The 24,024-nt window shown below is 48.5% G+C and overlaps 1 protein-coding gene across 1 annotated transcript in view; it reads right to left on the minus strand.

The window, feature by feature from the left end:
- Positions 1–7,190: 7,190 nt before the first annotated feature.
- Positions 7,191–24,024, minus strand: part of si:ch211-272n13.3 (protein piccolo) — a 34,754-nt gene continuing 17,920 nt past the window's right edge. Inside the window, exons 27-43 of the mRNA XM_056598731.1 lie at positions 23,598–23,811; positions 22,919–23,102; positions 21,632–21,778; positions 20,134–20,599; positions 19,172–19,677; positions 18,323–18,475; positions 17,011–17,186; positions 16,378–16,471; positions 15,146–15,223; positions 14,402–14,536; positions 13,794–13,906; positions 12,983–13,091; positions 11,831–12,106; positions 10,751–10,986; positions 10,201–10,441; positions 7,761–7,806; positions 7,191–7,333 (exon numbers count right to left, since the gene is read on the minus strand). Of these exons, the coding sequence (XP_056454706.1) occupies positions 7,191–7,333; positions 7,761–7,806; positions 10,201–10,441; positions 10,751–10,986; positions 11,831–12,106; positions 12,983–13,091; positions 13,794–13,906; positions 14,402–14,536; positions 15,146–15,223; positions 16,378–16,471; positions 17,011–17,186; positions 18,323–18,475; positions 19,172–19,677; positions 20,134–20,599; positions 21,632–21,778; positions 22,919–23,102; positions 23,598–23,811 (3,317 nt within the window). The remainder of the gene's footprint in view (positions 7,334–7,760; positions 7,807–10,200; positions 10,442–10,750; positions 10,987–11,830; positions 12,107–12,982; positions 13,092–13,793; positions 13,907–14,401; positions 14,537–15,145; positions 15,224–16,377; positions 16,472–17,010; positions 17,187–18,322; positions 18,476–19,171; positions 19,678–20,133; positions 20,600–21,631; positions 21,779–22,918; positions 23,103–23,597; positions 23,812–24,024) is intronic.

A 24,024-nucleotide genomic window follows, 5' to 3' on the forward strand; every position in this document is an offset into this window, starting at 1 on the left:
GTGGCACTGTCTTTTAATAAAACAAACTGCCAGACATCTCTCACGTTCCTGTGCGTGTCACAGTCAAAACCTAACTCCTGGGTGCGAGGTTCATCAAAGGGGAACCAAGCATTTCATGAGGGTAAATAATGAGTTTGAAGAAAGGTGCTCGAGTAAAAGAAAGTAACCTAGCCATGGTGTTCAAAAACACACAGAGCGAGAGACCATGAGTGAAGGGAATGTCTGGAAGATGTTGCGATGATGTGAAGGACAAGAGTAGGAGCAATACACCAACGGATAAAACGAGAGCCTTGAAGATAAGGAAACCCAAATCAAATACAACATCGAAGTAAACATCTGTTATTATTTATGTTTTTTTATAAACGCAGGTTTGAGCTAACACTATGGGAATAAGTGAAGTGAAGTCACTTTACTTAAGAGTTCTAACAAAGACCAAAAAATTTGAACATATTACACCAATTCTTAAATCGTTACATTGGCTTCCTGTAGGTCAGAGAATTGATTTTAAAATCATGTTGCTAACCTATAAATCCCTACATGGTTTAGGCCCAAAATATTTTACTGATATGCTTCCACTACATAGACCACTAAGATCCTCTGAGACCAATCTGTTAATTATCCCCAGAGTAAACACGAAACATGGGAAGGCAGGATTTAGTTACTATGCAACAAATAGCTGGAATAAACTCCCTGAGGATTTAAGACTTGCCCCAACTCTGAGCACCTTTAAAACAAAACTGAAGACTTTTATGTTTGCTTTAGCTTTCTGCTAAATCTTAAATACAATGCACTTTCTAAAAAGCTTTTTTAACTTTGCCTTTATTTCCTATTTTAATGCTAAAATTTTACTCATTTCTTTGCATACGTTTTCTTTACTTATCCATTATTTTATTTTATTGTATGACAATGTTTATATCTGAAGCACGAGTCTGCCTTGTGTATGAAAAGTGCTAGATAAATAAAGTGGCCTTGCCTTACCTTGCCTTAAGTAAAGTGAAGTCATTAATTTCCACAGTGTTAAAGCTCAAACCAGCAGTTATGACCAATTTTGTTATGGTCCTCCCAGAGCCCTGTACACACTGCGGACAACCGGTACCCCCCACGACTACAGCGCCCCGGCCTTCTGGACCCCCGACCTCAACGCTACACGGCTCAAACCAATCGCTGAGCAGCAAGAGGGGCCAGGGTGGGGACAGTCAGTCCCCATCCACCGCTGAGGCTACGGACAACGGTGAGGAAGACCAGAAGAATCTTTGTGCGGTAAAACAGAGAAATATAATTATCATTGGCGATCACTCAGGGGTCAAGTATGTCCTCTCTCTCTCTCTCTCTCTCTCTCTCTCTCTCTCTCTCTCTCTCTCTCTCTCTCTCTCTCTCTCTCTCTCTCTCTCTCTCTCTCTCTCTCTCTCTCTCTCTCTCTCTCTCTCTCTCTCTCTCTCTCTCGTGCTCTTTCTCTCACACATACACAAAACAAAACAAACAACGCGCAAGCAAATCCAAGGATGACACCCAGACTAGAAATGTAGAAATGTAAACAATATACCAAAACTCTTTTGAACAAGCCCAGGCGATGTTTCAAGGGACCATTAAAGCACTGCCAAGCAGTGTAGAGATATGCTAAAACCTTGTTGTGCACTATGCAATTCAAGCTTCGCTTCAGAGTTCAGTCTCATAAGCATATAGTGAGTAAATTGAGACACACATACTTGAATGCTCCGTTATCACATAGATTTGCCTAATGTTATGTTTGGGCCCGTAATTGTATCAACTGAACAGAAATAAAAAGCTCAACTCACCACCCTGGGGAATCCTCACATCCTTGTAAACAGGATAAAACGTCTTGATTTGCATGAGCTCTCTCACTCTCCAGCCCTGGAGAGGATGAAAAAAAAAAGACGACTATAAATCAAACACAATAACAATGCGGACCCTTTATTATTATCTATTGGATAGGCCATAGCAAAAGAGGCGTGCATGAAAGACGAGGGGTTAATGTATGCAATCACATGCGCTCACACACCAAATTGAACTGCGGAGCAATTATCATGCGGATGACAGCTTCTTTGGTGATGCTGTTGATGTCTGGCAGACTCCCAGCCAACCCAGCCTTGCTGAAGTGATCTTCGCTGTGATTAAACAAACACAATCACACTTGATCTCTCTTTCAAGTCCAACACAGGCATAACGAGAGAAAACAAATCACAAACATGCCTGAGATTAATTTTGGGGTTAATGGTTGTTTTGTTAATCTCCTGTAGGCCATGACAGCAGTTGGGAAAACATGTGACGCCTGTATTTTATCTACATTAGCTTCACTTAAGATCCACAGCCTCTTTGGGATGGGAGGGGTCATCACTGCCAAAATTATGACATAGGTGAAGCAATCAAACGCAATGATAGACATCTTAATTTTTGCACATACACAACAAGTAGTAGTAGTTTGTTGCCAACACATTCCTCTTTAAAGGGCCTGTTGTACCACCAGGTCTGGTTTGATGCTCATTACAAATGACCCATTAGTGACATCACAAGTGGGAGTGTCCACCATATATATAATGGATATTTCAACAGCCTACCAATTGTTAGTCCACTTAGGCAGGGCAGTCATTCGAAATCATTTATTGTTGACCTGTGAAGATCAACTCCCTCTGTGTTGTGATGTCAGTAACGGGGGCGATCTTGAAGCGCCTTGTATTTCTTTTTATAAATAATAATCGTCCTACTCCTTCCCGAAGCCTCCTTCCTGGGCCTGCTGCTGGCCTGCCTCTCGTGCCAGTGCTCCGTGGTGCTGCTGGGTCTTCTGGAGGCGTGCTCCGCCTGCCTGCACCACCTCTGCGCCTGCTGCTGCCACTGCTGCGCCCAGTGCTGCGCCGAGGCGTGCGACGCGTCGGCCGAGACGTTCAGCTGCCACGCCCACTGCCACGCCGTGGTGTTCGAGTCCTGCTGCGAGTCCACCGAGTGCCTGGAGTTCTGCCTGGACTGCTGCCTCATCTGCCATCACAGCTGACCCCCCCCGTCCCGTGGCAATCGGAGCCTTAGGGCTTTACGTCCACGTTGGGGACCATGTCGTGGCTCCTCCCACACAGAGGCGTCGCCTAAAATGTGGCTCCGCCCACGTGACTGTTCTTCTTACAACATTGTGAAATTTTTCGATGGAAAATGTATGGGGATTTCACCGGGATATGTATTTTGTTGATTTAATTGCGCTGTTGAGTCTAACTTGAAATTACAAAATAGCTGATGAATGAGTGCCATTGTCATATGGTCCCTTTCATAGTCCATTCCCTAGAAAATCTTCAATGAAATGGAAAAAGAAACTACAATAACCAAGCAGTATATTTATAATTGTCGTTGTCACTCTTTGACTTAACCTACATTTTAAACACCAACAATTTTAGGGTAGAGATCAATTACACTAAAAAGTGATTATTACTATTAATTATAACCACCGATCACCCTCCTACAGTACAACAGTCCTACAGAATGAACTGAAACCCAGCTGTTGTTAACCAAAGTGTGCAGGGCTTTCTTATACAAACACAAAACAAGACACTGAAGTTACACGTTTAATATTTGAATTTACTGATTCATTAGGCGCGGACACAGATTTAGTCAGGGTCAGTTTTGCGCACCATATTAAATATTTCTGAGTAAACAGCAGTAGCCATAACACAGTGGGATTCATTAGCGCCACAATGAAGCTGCTCTCGTTCCAAAACAAACAACCTCCAGCCGATTCCTCCGAGTCATTTCATAGTAGTCAGAGAAACATGAACCCATGTATAGAAGCTATTTGTTAGATATGGAGGATTCCCTGCCGAATATATTGTGGTATGTGCTAAGAAACACATTCTCCACACATCAATTAAAGCTCTTCCAAATCAAAAGAGAGGATGGTATACAATCTTATTTATTTAGCGAGTTTTGGGGAAAATATAAAATTCAGTGTTTTCTACTCAAGGTTTTGCGTTGATTTATTAATCAGTAGCTCTTTGTCAAGGACATTTTCTGTCTCTCTCCAGATCATAGGATAACATCTTTCACCGCAATGTGAGAAATAATTCAACAATGATGTATAATTAACTCATTGCACCCTGCAGTGCCAACGAAACCCTACTTCTCCACTCTGTCGAGTAATCACATCTGGCACAACAAAAGATTTTGTCCTCACCAAACCCCCCAAAGAATACATCGGCCCACACATCAGTTTAATGTCGGTGCATGTTAACTTTGTACATGAAATAGCCATGCACAGATTGAACTCTGACCTCTGTGTGTCTCTTGATGAAGGGGGGCATGCTTTGGGCTCTACGTTCAGATGAGGGTTTCTTATGTCGTGTAGAAAGACTCCTGCTTTGAATGGCTCCTGCATCGCTCTTTGCAGCTGAAGAACGGGGTGATGTGAAACTTGTCAGTCGCTTCTTAACTCCCCATCCTCCTCCACCTCCTTCCTCCTCCTCCTCCTCCTCCTCCTCCTCCTCCTCCTCCTGAATCGCTTGCTTGCTTCTCTCGTAACATGAAAGGACCACGTGCCGTTTATTCTCCCCAGATCTCCGGAGTCGGCCCTTCTGAGCTCTCATTGTTTTCTCCGCGCGTGATGACAGTGAAGATAGCCAAAAATAAAACAAAGGCGTGCACTTACAAGACAACACTAAACTGTCAATCTGCACGACGCAAATGAAGAGGCTCGTTTAAAGTGTGTCATCACAACGGAATCGAATCAAAGGGTTTACTTTACCAACAACGGCTTGGGATTCTGCTGCTGCCGGTGACATGAGGCCGTGGTGACATCTGATTTGGAGTAGCGACCACAGCACAGCGAATGTTACACACGTTTTGTTCCGTTTGTCCCGCTCAATTTGTTACAGCGGTACCGTAACACTCGAGGCCATAATGTGTGCAGAGGAAATAATAGCCCCATAGCACAGAAACAATGAATGCTTAATCTGTAGGTGTAGAGAAGGCCTGACAAATCAGGATTATTAGTGTGTCTGAATGTGAAGGCTTGCAGTAGTGTTGGACAGTAGGCCTAGATGTGGTCGATCAGTAAAACAAACAGAATAATTAATAATCTGTACACACTGCATTAGGCCTAGAACTATCATGTCCAGGTATGCATACGATTTGTGTTGCGTTTAACAGTGATTGTTCACATTGCCCAAATGTGGCACTATTTGAAGTGAAAATAATTTGAAAAACTAAAAGTATTTTCTTACACAACCACACAGACACACGCACATAATGAGGGGATATGGTGACGGTTGTCCGCGGTGAGTAACGGTGAGTGGACTACACATAAAAGATGACCCACTGGTGAACAGAAGGCTATGTTTTAAAACTCGAGTCGTTTCTTTTCTTCTTCCAAAAACCAAAAACCTTTGAGCACATTTGCAGAAGACCGTGTGTCTATTTGTATTCCTCCACGCCACCCTAAAGCTCAGTGACAATGTTTGTAACCTTCTCAATCAAAACAAAGGTTTGCGTGTTGCGTGTGTGTGTGAAGTAGCGTCTTTAAAAACAAAGAATAAAAAGAAAAACCATAACAGCTAATAGTCAGTCTGTCATGTGTACCCACTTGCTGTAAACGAAACAAAAATAAACGTAACAGGATTTGAATATCTAACATTTGAGCCTGACAGAGAGGGCAGATCAAAGCGGGGAGAGACACGCGTGTGGGAACGAATCGTCAACACATTGTCTCGTTTTTAATAAATGAGGGGAATGTTTTCCGTCAAGCCCCTGCGCGCCATGCGAATTTGTGCGGGGTACGAGTAGGCGTATCAAACCTTAAGATAATGAGGGTTAGGCAATCGGTCTGCATGAATTATTGATGCTTTTCTTACCTCATTTCATCTAGGAATGGGAGGCCTTGGACGCGCCGGGAAAAGCATGCAGCGTAATTGCGTCGGGGCGTTTTCCGAGGATTGATCCCGGAGTAACGGAGGTAAATATATTAAATATAATATAACAAAGATTTATTTACCATGTTAACGCGGTTGCTAATGAGTGCCGTCGTCATTTATTCATCGACTATGAAAACAAAAACAAAGATGCTTGAATACAATAAGAGCATGCTAATGTGACATGATTGGAATACAAATGTTGGTCACTAAATAAATGTTCTGACTTTTTTATACATTCATAAGTAACAAACCTTTTTTCATCTTATTTTAAAGACTTTATTTACAACTGTAGGTTCTTCTGTAATGTACAGGCGTTTAAAATGTTCCCTTCTCAGATTGTACGCTACAAATGTCATGAAAGTACGAGGACAAAAAGGAAATACTGATACATTTCCACTTTTTTGGTGAAAGATAACACAAAACCTGAAATAACTGAAAAGCAAAACCTAATGACTGTTGACAACGTAAACTGCTTGAGGGTATCCAGATTATTCTGTTTTTTGTCTCATTCCAAATACAGTACAGTAACTTTACAAAAAACAACCAATCAAAACCATCAAAAATATCAGTCGTATACCAAATGATCTGGATTTCAGTAATCACACCACTGGATGGCAAGCATCAAACGGTATCTCTAGTTGGCACCACTGGCGCACAACAAATAATAACAATTACAAAGATAAATCTTTGTAATTCCAAATAAACACAAATAAAAACCCAAACCGTACACAGTATATACACACCGTTCCCAAAACATACAGCACGAGTTGCAGCACAAGCAGCCAATTCAGGAGGATCAACCTCACCCTTCGTACCCACCGATAATAAGGGTGTTAAAACCATGGCATAGCATACGCCTTTAAAAAGGAGAACATTAATAACAACATTAAAACCCTGCCATTTTGCTCCTGAGTGGATAAGTGCAATGTGCGTCCGTGAGGGAGACAGACAGACAGACAGACAGACAAAGAGGGAGAAAGAGGGAGAAAGAGAGAGAGAGCGAGCGAGGGAGCTTCAGACTACCGACGGTGGTGATGATAAATATCTTGATGGTGGTGATGGCGCCGCCCGCTTTGCCGATTAGCCTCTTTACAAAACCCAGTCTTACCCGCCCTTCAATACTGGCGTTGATTGTCACGAACTGATTAAATATCGATGCCTTGTTGCGGCAGAAGCTCCGTCCGGCCATATAAGGTCGTAGTGTTCTTTAGTCGCAGGCATGGTGGCACAGAATGGGGGGGGGGGGGGGGGGGGGGGTCCGTGAGAGGCTGTCCCCTCCGCCCCCCCTCAGATCATGTAGTTCCTCTTCAGGACGTCCAGGTACTGCTGCGTGGCGCGGCTTCCCGGGTCGTCCAGGGGGTCCGCTGCCGAGGCAGAGCCCAGCGGGGACAGCCGGGCCGAGCCCCCACTACCCTCCAGCTCCACCGTGGCTGGGGGGGGGGGGGGGTTAGGAGTGACAGGGGGGAGATTGGAGATGGGACGTTATTATGGGGAAAATCGTCCCCATAATAATAACCTCCCATACACTATCAACCCCATTCCCCCTCTGTTCTCATGCGGGGGTCCAAACTGGACCCCCGCATGAGAACAGAAGGGGAATGGTGTATGGGAGGTTATTATGGGGTGTGATGGGGACTCACCGAACCCCGCGTGAGAACGGAGATCCGCCTTGTGGTCTGTCGTTCGTTTTTTTACTGTTTTGTGTTTGTTCGATTTATTTGCTGCATTTTGTATTTTAGTTGCATAATGTTTTACTTTGCAAAACCTTGTATCAAAAAGGGGGATGTAAACACAATCTAAATGACGGCACAATGGTTGTGTGTTTTGTGTGTGTGGAGAGGACCCCGGATCACGCACCATGGCTCAGCTCCTTGGTCACGTTTCTCTCCAACTCACTCTGCATCTGGAGGAGGCAGGCGGGAGTAGATTTAACTAGATCATATAATAATGTGATAGTAATATAATTATTATAAACAAATATTCAGATGACCAATTGATGCATACACTCCAAACGGGAAAAAAGAATACCAAGGGGTGTTTCAAAAATAACGACACACATTTTACACACACACACACACACACACACACACACACACACACACACACACACACACACACACACACACACACACACACACACACACACACACACACACACACACACACACACACAGGGGGCACTTGTAAGAGGTCAGCAGGTCTGCACGGCACAACATGCACACATGCAGGGTAAAAACATGGGCCCGTGCTTTCATATTCTGACGGTTTAAGCGGCTGCTTGAAAACACTGAACCGTGCAACACACACAATTGTGCTCCTCTGAGTGCTAGTTAAATAAAGGGACAAACTTAAAAAAAATGTGACTGCTGACATATCTTTAGATACGGCCATTGACTTCCTTTTGAAAATACGGGTTGTCAATTTGAGGCGCTCTCCCCCTTATGTGAACAAGAAATCCCCCCAGCTTCATCACGGTACCACTGTGAAATAAAATTCCTTTTGATCGTGATTTAGACTTTCGGGTCAAACGATCTCCAAACTAACATAATCAACCAAAAAAAAAAAAAGGTTTATATATATATAATATTTATTTTTCCTCCTCCTCATCATCGTCATCCGCTTATCCGGGGTCGGGTCGCGGGGAGAGCAGCTCAAGCAGGGGGCCCCAGACTTCCCTTTATTTTTCTATTCTAGATAAATATTTTTACATTGTTTGATTTTGACATTTTCGATTTATGCATTTGTATTTTTCAAAATTCTCAGTTACGAAGGTTTTTTTGGAGAGAAATGCTTTACGCATCATGTTTTAAACTCAAAAATCATCGTTTGAATAATCGTGACTTCAAAATTGACCAAAATAATCGTGATTATGATTTCTTTGCATAACCGAGCAGCCTTACATCACGTTACTCCTGCCAAGCTCAGGGTGCACTTTAATGAAGTCCAATCAGTGGCAACAACGACAAAGTGTGTATTCTGAGAGGACCTCCACTCTCACATGAACACCCTATAGAAAGAGTATTACCCAAATGGCAGCTGCTCACAATCAAATAAAAACAATTCCCATGAGCTCCCTTGCATCTTCTCTCTCCCGACAGCTACTCCACATTTTGAGTGGATTTACTTTGTAGCGTGATTGAGCTGGCTGGATAAAGAAATTAAATGATGTGAGGTACAGTCCCTTAATATATATAGCTTTCTGATCTGAATGCAAAATAACTGCTCTGTTGTTTTGCAAATCCAATCTAGAAGACCCTCTAACACAAGAGTGACGGAGGGAGGGTCAAAGGGAAAAACCGAGGGGCCTGATTGGCTTACATCTAGGCGCCCTGACAGCTCATCCAGCCAGCCGGCGAATAAGAAGCCCGGGGTTGCTACTCCTCTGCCTCCAAGATGGCAGCCGTCTTCAACATGTTTTTATTGTGTACCAACGTATCGAGCAATATATGCACGGTCGGACCGTTTCCCCGATTGGTTTGACGCCAAATTCCCGCCAAAGTGATGCTAACCGTAGGAACCCCGTTGACACAGGTCCCTGGAGGAGGGTCTACCGGTCCGGGGGGAGGGGGGGGGGGGCACAAAGCGACAGGGAAGCAAGCAGAGGTACGCCAGCCAAATCAACCCAGGGGGGACTCAACTCACAGCTTGCTACACACCTGCTCATGTGTCTGGCTGGAGAGGGGAGAGGTGAGAGACAGATTTCTGAGCTAGAAGCTGAAAGGAGTGAGACGAAGAGGTAGAGGAAGAAGAGGAAGAAGAAGAAGAGGAGACGTTAGGCACGCGGCCAACCACCGTGCTACGACAGAGAGAACGTCACAGACACAGGCTCAGAAACACACGGACACGGAGACATGGATCAGTGCCGACTGCAGCTGGTTTCGTTGCCGTGTGGTGAGAGTGGGAACAGAGTGACTCAAAGGGCAGCCCCACTGCAAGGCAACATCCGTCCTCTTGTCCAAACAAAGAATCGAGCAATAAGTAAATCAATTAAAATAAATATGTTACTTTCTACACAATCTACCGTTTGAGTAGAAACACAAACTAGCTTTACTTGATTAACGGTTATTTTTATAAGCCCAGTTAGAATTCCAAAAGACATTCCGGTCAAAGCGCGCGCCTCCAGATCTACACCTGGTACGGCCACCCCCCCTACCTGCGCACCGTTCCCGACACGTGACGGCGAAGGAAATACAAACAAAGAAAAAACAAACACAACAACAGCAAAAAATCAGTAACATCCCGCAAAGGAAGACAAAAACAACCACCCCGGAAACACCACCGCCGCCGCGCTGCTCACCTTGGCCAGGTAATCCTCCACTCTGCTGCCCTGCCGGCTGCCCAGGGGGCTGCCCCCGTGCCCCAGGCCCAGGCCCAGGCCCCCCAGGGAGGCCCCGTAGGCGGGCAGCGAGCCCAGGGAGCCCAGGTCCAGCGGGGGGCCCACCAGGCTGCCGTTGGCCATACTGCTGGCGATCAGCGACTTGCTGCGGTGACGCTCGCCCAGGAGCTTGGCGTTGGCCTCCGCCAGACGGTCGTTGGCCCTGAGAGGGAGGGAGAGGTCAAGGGTCACCCCGGGCAAGCCCCTGCAAGGCTGGTGCAGAGGTGTTCAGAGAGACCACGGTGGACCCTAACATGTTAAGAGAGACCACGGTGAACCCTTACATGTTAAGAGCGACCACGGTGAACCCTAACATGTTAGGAGAGACCCCGGTGAACCCTAACATGTTGAGAGATAGACCACGGTGAACCCTAACATGTTGAGATAGACCACGGTGAACCCTAACATGTTAAGAGACCACGGTGAACCCTAACATGTTAAGAGACCACAGTGAACCCCAACATGTGCTCACCGGTCCAGCTTGGCCGCCAGGGCCTTGCGGAGGCGCAGCTCGTCGGTGTAGAGCTCCCGGTAGCGGTCCAGCTCGCTGCGTGCCGACTCCCTCAGGCTGAGGCTGTCCTGCTGGCCGGACCGCGCCCGGCCCAGCTCCGCCTCCAGCTCCCGGATCCGCTGCTCCAGCTGGGCGCGCACGCTGGCCTCGTTGGCCGACTTGATGTGGTCCAGAGCGTCCTGAGACGCCGCCTGGTTCTGATGGAGGGGGGGCGGGGGGGGGGGGGGCACACACAAACAGTCACACACACGGTCACAAAGACACACACACACACACACACACACACACTCACACACACACAAACAGTCACACAGACACACACAAACAGTCACACAGACACAGTCACAGTCACAGACACAGACACACACACACACACACACACACACACACACACACACACACACACACACACACACACACACACACACACAAACAGTCACACAGACACAAACAGTCACAGTCACACACACACACACACACACACACACAAACAGTCACACACACAGTCACACAGACACAGACACGATGCCTTTTCCATCTTTTGCAGCAGTTTTTATCTATATAAATTGTCTATTCAGCAGCTTAGAATGAATTTAGACACAGGCCCTGTTGCTCAAGGACACCTGTGGCCTTTGGGACTCAAACTCAGTACTTTTCAGCTGGGAGGGGTGCATCACCCCATGCACTGTCCTACCACACCCACACACTACCTACTGGGCATGAATGGAAACAAACGTTGCGTTCAAAGTTTTGGTGATTGATAAGTTATTGTGTGTGTGTGTCTCTCTGTGTGTCTGTGTGTGTGTGTGTGTGTGTGTGTGTGTGTGTGTGTGTGTGTGTGTGTGTGTCTCTCTGTGTGTCTGTGTGTGTGTGTGTGTGTGTGTGTGTGTGTGTGTGTGTGTGTGTGTGTGTGTGTGTGTGTGTGTGTGTGTGTGTGTGTGTGTGTGTGAGTGTGTGTGTGTGTGTGTGCATGTGTGTGTGTGTGTGTGTGTGTGTGAGTGTGTGTGTGTGTGTGTGCATGCGCCCATCTCCTCCCACTACCTGCAGGAAGACGTTGACCTCCTCCAGCTTCTGGCGGATCTGCAGGCTGGCCCGGTCCTCGGCCTCCCTCCGGTACCTCTCCGCCTGGCCGGGGTCGGCGGGGCCGGCCTCCTGGGCCCTCCGCCGCGCCTCCTCCAGCTGCTCCTCCAGCCGCTGGTGGCTGCGGCCCAGGCCCTGCATGGAGGCCAGCCGCTCCTTCAGCTCCGCGTTGGCCGCCTCCAGCTGCCCGACGCGGGACGCCTCCCTCTCCAGCTGCCCCGCCATGTCCTCCGTCGCCTGTAGGGGGGGCGACGTCGCGGGTCAGACAGGGGGCATTGTCGTTTAAAAGGTCCCATCATGGCATGCCACCCGGTGTGAGTGCGACAAGCCGTTTTGAAAACCTGCCCCTTATGACATCACAGGTGGGCGTGGCTAGCTGGATCTGTGCTGGATAGATCAGTCTACCAGACTACCCAGTGGACTGTAGGATGCGTAGCTCATCTATCCGTCATACATCTAGGTGGACACGCCCACCTGTGATGTCATAAGGTACAGATTTCCAAAACGGCCTGTACGGCTAATCACACCCCACCTGGTGGCATGCCATGGGACCTTTAATTGTAGAATTATGTGCAATAAATAGGTTAGCACTTTAGCACATAGCCCTTGAGCACTAAGCACTTTACAACATTGCACTTTATCCACAAGTTCTAGTGCAATAGGGCAATACAATATAATGTTAACACTTTACTTTAACACTTTTAATATAATGTTAACCCATACTGTAGATTTCTGTGCAATACAGCAAAGCGCTATTTAACTTACAGTCTATCAAGCGCCACGTTGGCGATGTTAAAATGTTGGTTTGTCTGTTTGTTTTTATTTTATTGTACTCTCTGTTTATGTTATGAAAGCAATGATGCACTGTGCCCAAGACTAATTTCCCCATGGGGACAATGAAGTTGAACCTTACCTAGGTTCAACTTCATTGAGACTGATTCACATTTCTTTACTGATGTTTTCTCAGGTAATGTGTTGCTGTGTTGTAGAAATGTTTGGATCATGATGATGGAAGATATCATAAGTGTGAGTGAGTGAGTGAGTGAGTGAGTGAGTGAGTGAGTGAGTGAGTGAGTGAGTGAGTGAGTGAGTGAGCGTGCGCGCGAGTGAGACCTTGTCTCTCATGCTGAGCCTCAGGGTGTCCATCCTCTGGCTGCCCGTGGGAGAGCCGCCCTCTTGCTCCCTCAGCCTCTTCTTGGCCGTCTTCAGCAGAGTCCGCAGCCTTCATCACACAACAAACAAACAGGGGAAAACGGAGAAGAACATAAACACCCTGCCTTCACTTTTCCAAACCCAACAACGAGTCATATAATGACGATACTATGTGCTGTGTGAGAGATCATATCAAATAGTGTGCTTAAGTGAATGCAAAACGAAATATTAAATATATACAGAGATGTTTATCAGCTAGTTAGTGTGTGCATGACTTTATTTCTGACTAGATTAATGCCATTATCTCGTCGAACAAACTCTTCCTTAATCTAATATCCAAGTGTACGCAACACAATGAAAGGTGGGTCTAGTGTCTAGTCCAGTACACATGCAAGCCAGGAGTCAGCAGGGATGAGATCGGGACCAGTTCACCGCTCAGCACTCCGATAGGGACGGGAACCAATCAGAGCCCTGCAGCAGCTACACCAGGAGGAGGATGGATGAGAAGACCACATATATATATATATATATATATATATATATATATATATACACACACAGACGCCGCATTGACAGCTTCGGCCGGTTTTGTTTTGTAAAAATGAATCCCTATGAATCATCAATAGTGTGTATATATTAGTCTGTGTATATATGAGGTCTCTGAGGCAGACCGCTGCTTTCTACTGGGGGGTCCGTTACACGGGATGAACAGCAGGAGATCCAGGGGTCAGAGGTCGGGAGGCGGGAGGCGGGGGGGGGTACAGTTTGTCACCTGTACATTTCTTTCTGTAAGTCCGTGTTCCTCTTCATCTCCTGGTCCAGCCGGCCGTCCACCGCCTTCTTCTGCTCCGCCATCTTCCTGGCTCTCTTCTTCTCCGTCTCCATCTAGAGGGGAGGGGTGGTACCGCGGGTTAACGACCGCTCCCAAGTCGATAGCTTGGGCTCCTTTCGGGGGGGATGTCACACGACATCGGGAAAAAATACCAAAAACACGTTTCTAATCCTGGGCATGAAAAAAACGCTGAATAATCATGAGCGTCTCAACACATAAGTGTCACTGCGGGTGTACGAACACTTTTATGCACATTCGGTGACTACAGTCGGCTTCTAGTCGAGTCAAAGACGGAGATAAAGACAATGATTGAGGCTTAAGGGCTGATTATGGTCGCAGTTCACCAATGACAGCCCTAGCTGCCACGTCGCCTCGAAGGAAGGTTAACATTTTTGGGAGGCGCACGTCAGGCCCTTGCGGTGGACGCAAGGAGGGTCCGCAAGGACGCAAGGGGTCCGTAACCCCCTTGTGTTGCGTTACCGTGGGACCACACTCAGCCCTTAAGGTCCAGAGCCAGAGGGAAAGGGGGACGGCGGGGGGGGGAGCACCTGGCTGCCGAGCTCGGACCGCTCCTTCTCCAGCTCGGCCAGCCTCAGGCCCAGCTTGGAGCGGCTCTTCAGCTCCTCCTCCCACAGGGCCTGGGAGTCCTGGGCTGTGTGGGACAGCTGGCTCTGCCTCTGAGTCTGGGGAGGGAGAGGGAGAGGGAGAGGGAGAGGGAGAGAGAGAGAGAGAGAGAGAGAGAGAGAGAGAGCGAGAGAGAGAGACACACAGAGAGAGAGAGACAGAGAGAGAGACACAGAGAGAGACACAGAGAGAGAGAGAGAGAGAGAGAGAGAGAGAGAGAGAGAGAGGGAGAGAGAGAGAGAGAGAGAGAGAGAGAGAGACATAGATAGAGAGCGAGAGAGAGAGACACACAGAGAGAGAGAGACAGAGAGAGAGACACAGAGAGAGAGAGAGAGAGAGAGAGAGAGAGAGAGAGAGAGAGAGAGAGAGAGAGAGAGAGAGAGAGAGAGAGACACACAGAGAGAGAGAGACAGAGAGACACACAGAGAGAGAGAGAGACAGAGACAGAGACAGAGACAGAGACAGAGACAGAGACAGAGAGAGACACACAGAGAGAGAGAGAGACAGAGACAGAGACAGAGACAGAGACAGAGAGAGAGAGAGAGAGAGAGAGAGAGAGAGAGATTAGAGCCCAGCACAAGCAGGGCCAGAAGATAATGAGTGTTGTTGGAGTTCAACGCAGGCCAGTGCAGAGGTCTTTGAGGGAGAAGTGTGCCGTGGTCTCTCACCTCTCTGTTGAGTTGGTCCTCCAGGGTCATCTTACTGCCTTGAAGGTTGGTCACCAAGTCCTCCAGCCGACCTCTGACCTGGAGAAATAGAATAGCACCAGGAAGGGCATCAGGAGACACTCCGGAAGATGCTTGAAATGTCGACTTGTATATTATTATGGATTAGGCCTGCACGATTCGGGGAGAAATATGAATCACAATTTTTTTTTGCTAAGAATTAATATTACGATTCTCTGCCATGGTTTTTTTTCTCACGAAATGCAATTTTTATTGCAAACATGAACCATGTCAAAAATAAAATGGCAGTAGCAAACATAGTTTTTTGGCACCTCTAGCACGTTGCGTTTCATATGGCCCTTTATAACTGATTAAAGTGGAGTCTCAAAAACCGAATGATTAATTTTGTACATATAGCAGCACATTGTCTTTAATTGCTGGCCTTTTATAACTACTGAACCAACTCCACACACCTGTAAATTAAGGCGTAAAAAAAAAAAAAGTAATAAAATCAAGATTGCGATTTATAACGATTTATCGTGCAGGCCTATTATGGATAAGTGTACATTTAATCCAATCGGGTGAACACCAAAAGCCACTAAGCCCCTCAACAGTCAAGGAAAAAAACAAGAACCACAAGTCTTGGTGGCATAAGAAAGAAACCTTCTAGGCCCTAAATGGTAAAAACAAAAAACTTCATGCAGCTTGAGAAGGAACCAAAAAGCAGAGCCCAAGACGATTGATGTTACATTCAGGAAAACCAGATCCCATCACCCAGAGAACCCTGAAACCAGCAGTGAGATAGAAAGTCCATGTATCTATATCCACTTTCTATGGAGGTTTCATGGATCTCTAAAATCGAGGTGCACCCACACAGGAGACTAAGCTTAGAAACCAAAATACCAACCGCGCCTTCGGGACTGTCAGATGGCTGTGGGAATGAATTCAACACGTCATCAACACACAGATGGAAACACGGGAATGCTGCCACGCCTTTATTTGACTTCATTTTATCTTATCGGACTTGGTTAGAAGGCATGCTTCTGATTAAACTATTCTACTAATCTTTGTATACTGATTCCTTTAACTGGTCAGCCGTTCTTCATAACTGGAATTATTTGATGATTCCTTCGCCTTCATTGTTCATGGCCTGACTTCTATGCTGTTCGTCTGCTGAATGATTTAACTCATGTAAATGTGGCGCACCACTGTTAGCCGTTGGTTGGCGTCCTTACCACGGTAGCCTCGTGCACTCCCTTCTGCAGCGCCTCGATCTTGTTCGCCTGCTGCTTAGCCGCAGCCTCCAGTCGGGCGTTCTCTATCTCCAGCCTGAATATACATCATCAAAGAGCATCATCAAGCCCCTGCCAGGACCACCACCGGGAATACAATGAAACAAACCAATGTTTTCAGAATCATGGGGAGGTTTCTGTCCAGGAAATCGGGACTCCGTATAGCTACTTTACACTCCTGTATGTGTGTGTGTGTGTGAGAATGTGTATATGAGAGAGAGAGAGAGAGAGAGAGAGAGAGAGAGAGAGAGAGAGAGAGAGAGAGAGAGAGAGAGAGAGAGAGAGAGAGAGAGAGAGAGAGAGAGAGAGAGAGAGAGAGAGAGAGAGAGAGAGAGAGAGAGAGAGAGAGAGAGAGAGAGAGAGTTTGTGAGTGAGAGTTGGTGAGTGAGTGAGAGTGGGTGTGTGAGTGGGTGTGTGAGTGAGTGAGTGAGTGAGTGAGTGAGTGAGTGAGTGAGTGAGTGAGTCAGCGAGTGAGAGTGGGTGAGTGAGAGAGTGAACACCTGACTGAGTGAGTGAGTTAGTGAGTGAGTGAGCGAGTGAGTGAGCGTCTACGTGCGTGCGTGTGTGTGTGCGTACCTCTGCACAGCCTCCTCCAGCAGCTTGATGGTGGCGTCCGAGCCAGCCGAGGTGGCCAGCGCCTCCCGGAGCTTCTGATTGGCCGCGGCCAGCTCTCGCTCGCGGTCGTCCAGTGTGGCCTTCAGAGCGTTGACGCGTCGCTCCGCCTGCACGTACTGGTCCTCGCTCTCGTCCAGCTGCAGGTGGTCAGAGGTCACAGGGTTAAATCTCTGTTTGTGTGCTAGGGCTGCAAAAATGTGTAGATGGATCCATCGACCGTATATGAATCAAATCTATTTTTGATATTAGATCAATCGTTTAAGTTGTTGTCGATTACAACTGGACAAACAAACAGTTCCTGCTTAATGTTGCAGTTAAAGCTATACTGTACGATGTGAGAGAGCTAGCATGATTTGAAATTAGCTTCTCTTCGGAGTTCCGTTTAACTCCTCCCCCAACCTTCAGGACTCCCTGCCCCCACCCCTCGACAGAGCCGTGCACGAGCGCTAATGCTGCTTACGGCTTACTTCAACGGCAACCATTGCGCCACTTTTCAGGCCATGCAACTCCCTCAGCTGTCGCCATCGCTGAAAAGCGAATCCAATATTTATTCTCGTTTTTCCTCGAGCATTCTCCAACTTTTTTTTTTGCTGCCTTTTCATTTTCTGTCTTTCTTTTTCTTGCCTTTTTAAAAGGATGAACCGGGGCAAGTAACGGTGGCAGTGGTAACTTCTGTTTTTTTTCTTCCATCGTGTTAACGTTGTAGGCTCACTAGGTCTAGTCCACTGTCATGAACTACTATGACAACAACGCTTTCTTTGCCCTCCGTGAACGCGCTCAGGCCGGCTCAGGCTCGTACACAGAGGGGAGAGAACGCGCAGGCTTGTGATTGGTTCTTTAGATTCGGGCACAGTGTCTCAGATTGGTAAGCATTTTAACAGGTTTATAGCAGATACAGAATTCGTTTTTTTTTCGCTTCTTTTTCATTGCCCATATGTTATTTATTGCTGTCAGGATGTAAAAACCAATTTCAACAACATATTAAAAAGTGCATATCACTGGATCCCGTACAATATGCCTTTAAATTAAAACATTTGCTGCATGGATCATTCGAAAATTATCAGTTCGGACTCTGCCATTATTTATGACATTTTAAATACTAAATGATTAATCAAAAAATAATCATATGTTGAATAGACTTTGATAATAATTGATAGTGCAGTTCTTCTTTTTACTACTCTCCTGTACTTTCTCCTGTTATTAAACCTCCCTCCTGGAATCCATACAGCGCCGCAGTGAGCGTGGACGTCCAGCAGGTGGTGCCGTTTCCTACCTTCCCCTTGAGCCGGTCCAGGTCCTTGAAGAGGCGGGCCTTCTCCTCCTCCAGGTCGTTGCGGTATCGCGTATTCACCTCCAGCGACGCCTCGCTCATGGACAGCTTCTTCAGGGAGTCGGCCAGCTCCTGCTGAAGCTGCCTCACACTGGACTGCTCAGAGAGAGAGAGAGAGAGAGAGAGAGAGAGAGAGAGAGAGAGAGAGAGAGAGAGAGAGAGAGAGAGAGAGAGAGAGAGAGAGAGAGAGAGAGAGAGAGAGAGAGAGAGAGAGAGAGAGAGAGAGAGAGAGAGAGAGAGAGAGAGAGACATAGGGACAGAGAGGTAGAGAGACAGCCAGAGAGACAAAGGGAGCAAAAGAAAGAGAGTGAGGGACATAGACACAGTGCATGTCCTGGTCAGACAGGAGGGGAGAAAGCTCTTGAACAGGACAGTAGCATTTGGACGCTATGCTAAAAGGTGGCCGTTTGTGGAGGAGAGGGTCCGAGACGCAGGTTATAGGCTCTCTCTCGCCCTCCATCTTCTCACCCTCCAGCTTTATACGTGCTCGCACACCTCTCTCCCCCCCCCCCTGCCCCCTCACCTCTCCCCCCCCCCCCCCTGCTCCCTCAACTCTCTCCCCCCCCCCCGCCCCCTCACCCCTCTCTCTCCCCCCCTGTTCCCTCACCTCTCTCTCCCCCCCCTGCTTCCTCACCTCTCTCTCCCCCCCTACTCCCTCACCTCTCTCTCCCCCCCCTGCCCCCTCACCCCACCGCCCCGCCCCCTCACCTCTCCCCCCTCACCTCTCCCCCCTCACCTCTCTCTCCCCCCCCTGCCCCCTCACCTCTCCCCCCCTCACCTCTCCCCCCTCACCTCTCTCTCCGCCCTCTCCTCCTCCGTCTTGTACACCTGCTCCCGGAGGTCGGCCGCCTTGCCCGCCAGCTCGCGGCTGCGTTCCTCCGCCACCTGGACGCGGGCCTCGGCGTCGGCCCGCAGCTGGGCCACCAGCTGGCCGAAGCGCTCCTGGGCGTCGCCGACGGCGCGCTCCGTGGCCACGCCCTTGTTCTGGGCCTGCTCCAGCTGCTGCCGCAGCAGGGCGCCGTCGCTCTGCGCCTGGCCCAGCCGCTCCTGGGTGGCCTCCAGTCGGGCCGAGGCGCGCCCGCCCAGCTCCCGCTCCGCCCGCAGCGCCTCCTCCAGCTCCCGGGCGCGGGCGGCGGCCGCCTGGCCCTCCCGCTGGCCAGCGTCCAGCAGCAGGCTCTTCTCCGTCAGCTGCAGGGCGGCGCGGTGCACCTCGTTCTCCAGGCCGTTGGCCCGGGCCTCCGCCGCCGCCAGCCGCTGGGAGAGACCGCCCACCTCGTCGCGCTGGCCCGCCACCTCGCCTGCACGCCATCACAGACAGGGGACAACATGAGTTAGGGCTGCAGGCCATCACGCCCAGGGGACAACATGAGTCAGGGCTGCACGCCATCACGGCCAGGGGACAACATGAGTTAGGGCTGCACGCCATCACGCCCAGGGGACAACATGAGTTAGGGCTGCAGGTCATCACGCCCAGGGGACAACATGAGTTAGGGCTGCACGATTAATCGCATTTTGATCGTGATTTCCTTTTTTACGTCAAACTAATATAAATGAGTTTTATCCGATTATATGCTACGTTTCATCGTGATTTATTTATTATTTATTTATATATTTATTTTATCAGTTTGGTGTCTTCATTAAATGTTTTATAGAAATCGCAGAACGGCTGGCTACATATTTTACAAAATTAACGAAGCAATCATTCGATAATTAAGAGAGGCTGGCAGTGAGCGACGACACACAGAGAGCCCTACTCGTGTTCTTGTCCCTCAGCCGCTGGCTCTCGTCCCGCTGGCGGAGCAGGCTCTTCTCCGCGTCGGCGAGCGCCGCCTGGCACCGCTCCGCCTCCTGCAGCGCGCCGGCCAGCCGCGTGCGCGCCGAGACCGCCTCCGCCTCCGCCGCCTCCCGGCCCTGCCGCTCGTGCTCCAGCCGGCCCGCGGCGGCGGCGGCGAGCTCCGCCTTCGCGGCGCCCAGCTGCCCGTTGTACTGGACCACCGTCTGGGTCAGCGCCTCCTCGTTGAGCCGCAGGTCGCGCCGCGCATCCTGCAGGCGCTCCGTCAGCGCCTCCCGCTCCTCCTCCCGGCGGCCGTCCTCCTGGGCGGCGGCGGCGCGGGCGCGCTCCAGCTCACCGCGCGCCGCCGACAGCTCCTCGTGGAGCGACGCCGTCTGCTGGAGGAGGTCCTTCTCCCGGTCGCTGGCCTCCGTCAGCTGGGACAGCGCCTGGTGGGACAGGCGGAGGGAGCGGTTGTTGTGTTTTAGTACATGCTACACGTGAACCTCCTAGGACGGAACAATTTGATTGGTTCGCTTTTTCGGGATATTGGGCGATATCCCGGGATTGAGACCTCAAACTTTTTTTTATTGTTCTCATCCCAAAATGTCCGTCTCTTCATGCTAATAAAAACAAAAGAAACTCAAAAAGAAAAAAGAATCCCGGCAAAAAGTGTTATCTTCTTTATTTTGGGAGGGTGCACGTGCTACTACGTGCATACTAACACAATTATTCACCTCACTTCGCCTTCGGCGAATAATTGCTACATTTATTTATTTTAAACATTTATTTTTGTGTCCAAATGCTTTATGATGGAGTGAGACTGAGTGGAAGGTATGGGAGATAGAGGGGATGACCACGGGCAGGAATCGAACCCGGGTCGCTGCGTTCAGGACTTAGTCTATATGGTACCGACTATAGAATTGTTTTGATGAGATCCAGCAATTCTATTAATATGGGGAGAGAAACTCAATGGATGTATCTGCATCGGTCTGATGTTTTGTTATAAAATTGTTTTAAAGAACTCAAGCAATTCTATTAAGGGCTGTGGTATTAGACCACCAGGTGAGAGTGTGATTCGCCGCTACAAGCCTTTTGGAAAATCTGCCTCTTCTGACATCATAGGTGGGCGTGTCTACCTATGATGTATGACGGATAGATGAGCAACGATTGCTATAGTCCACTGGGTAGGCTGGTAGACTGAACTATCCGGCACAGATCTAGGTGGTCACGCCCACTTGTGATGTCAGAAGAGGCCGATTTGCAAAACAGCTTGTAACGGCTAATCACACTCACACCTGGTGGTATAATCTGTCACCTTTAATAAGGGGAGAGCGTCTCAATGGATCTGTTTGTCTTTTAAACTGTGGACGGTGGTTAGGCAGGGGCGAAACATCAAAACACCGTTCACGGAACACGTGCCGCCCAATCACCAGCCCCCGAGCGTTACATCATCAGGCCGCCGCGCAGGGTCGCCGTACCTCGTTGCTCCTGCTCACGCTCCTGCGGCTCTGCTCCTCGATCTCCTGCTGCTTACGGAGGTGGCTGCTGAGCAGGCTCTCCTGCAGGGCCCGGGCGCCGCGCTCCTTGGCCAGCAGCCTCTGGGTCTCGCTGAGGTCCTCTTCCAGCTGGAATAACGTTTAAAACAAAAACACATCTATTGGTTCAGAGGCTCCTCAGACCACGGAGCCCAGGCCAGGCGGATCTCTGGATGGTTAAGATCCTGGGGTATGATTGTGGAACTGAAACCGTAACTTCCAAACTATTCATTGGAAATTCAAATCTAAACACTAAAGAAAGGTGGTCCAGGATTGGACGGGCATTGGAAATGAGCAAACGCTATAAATGCTATGATGCTTCCTGCTGGATTGTGCACCATCCACATGAGTTGTATCCGTCCCTTAGCCTGGAAATCCAGACCACCTTCTAAGCATGCATTTGCAAATATCACTGCGAGCAATTCGATAATAATCCATAAGACTTGCCGTATATAGACGGTAAAACAGCAACGCTTTTGGCCCGCATATATCAGATACACTGATGTGATTGGTTAACGTTCTGGGCCAGGGGAAAGGGGGAGTGAGTATATTGCTCGTTCCCAGAGTGGCTCGCTGAGGAAATTCAAATTGTGTTCTCGCGTGAACTCTGGATTTCCAGGGTATCTGTCAACCCTAACTAACTCACTAACTAGGCTCTGCCTGTATGACGACGGGGCGTGGGGTGCGGACTAGGGTTGTGCACGGGTACACACGTGTACACGTGTAACCGGTTAGTAAATCATAACCGTTTAGGAAAAATCTGCAAACGAAAACCATAAAAAAGGAAAATGAAATCACCGCGCCATTGTTTCAATGGGAATGGCGACGGACGGTCCATACTTGCAACATAAAGTTTACATATTTATAATTTGAAATTCGTCCCAGCCTTTATACCACAGAGAGTAGTGGGACTATACTAGCATATAACCGCGTTTTCTGATCACAGTTTAATGTAACAGTAAGCTGACAACATCCTAATTAACACCGCAACTGCAAATTAACCACACAGAGATAACCAAGGCAACCGGTCAAACAAATGTTCATTCTGCTCGCGCATCCGCCGTGTTAAAAAACAAATAATCCCCCTATAGCGCGACTGCGGTCCACTTTAAAAAAAACAAAAAAAAACATTAGTAATAAAAAAACGTTAACCGTGTACACGAAAAAAAAAAAAAGGGGTTGTGTAATCGTTTACAATTGTTTGTAACCGTTGACACCCCTAGTGCGGACCTGCTTCATGTTGTTCAGCAGGGTCCTCCTCTCCAGCTCCAGGCTCCGGAGGGCCAGGTCCACCTTCTGCCGCTCCTCCACCTCCGCCTGCTGCTGCTCCTCGGCCCGCCGCAGCTTGTCCCGGCTGCCGTCGTACAGCATGGAGGCGTTACGCCGGTTCTCCTGCTCCTGCTTCAGCTTGAACCTGCAGCGGAGGAGCCAGGGGTTCGATACCAGCCGGGCCTCAGTGGACCTTGTGTTGGCACCGCACAGTAGGGCTGGGCGATTCATCGAAATTGTATTTTGGCGTCAAACGATCACAAAATTAACATAATCAACTTTTTCGATTATTATTATGATTATTTATTTTTATAGAAAGGGCATAACAGCTGGATACTTATCTTTACATTATTTTAGATTGGAACATTTTCTTTTTGACCATTTTGTGTATTTTTTTAAGACGAAACTTCAAAGTTCTCAGCTGCAAAGTTTTTTATGGGAGAGAAACACTGAATAAATAAAACATGTTTTCAAACTCAAAAAATAATCGTTTGAATAATCGTGATTTCAATATTGACCAAAATAATCGTGATTAGGATTTTTCCCCATAATGGAGCAGCCCTAGTCAAGGTGGAACCATAACTAAGCCTCAACTCCCCCGTACACCTCGTCAGCGTGCCTCACGGCTCTCGGGTCCTACCTGAGGTTGTCCACCTCCGTCTGCAGCTCCAGCTGCTGGCGCTCCAGGGCCGACTTGGCCTCCCTGAAGTCCTCCAGGGTGGCGCGGAGCTCGCGCCTCTCGCCCTCCAGCTGGCCCACCTTGTCGCTCAGGTGCCCGTGGCGACTGCGCGCCTTCTGGATGGAGTTCTCGTACTCGTGGAAGATGTTCTGCAGCTTCATCATGCTGCTAGAGTCTGTTGGGGGGGAGGGGGGAGGGGGAGTTATTAGCTGTTCACAAAAATGTTCCCCTCCTAGTCTCAAGACATTACAAGCCAACATTACTTCACCAGCAAAGTATCTTGGAAGGTATATACTTCTTAAAGGTGTCACATTGTACCACCAGGTGTGAGTGTGATTAGCCGTCAGCGGGTCAAGAGCCAGGTGTTTGGGAGACGGTGGCCTGCGTA

The sequence above is a fragment of the Gadus chalcogrammus genome, chromosome 9, assembly GCF_026213295.1.
Source record: "Gadus chalcogrammus isolate NIFS_2021 chromosome 9, NIFS_Gcha_1.0, whole genome shotgun sequence".
In the NCBI taxonomy this organism is placed as follows: Eukaryota; Metazoa; Chordata; class Actinopteri; order Gadiformes; family Gadidae; genus Gadus; species Gadus chalcogrammus.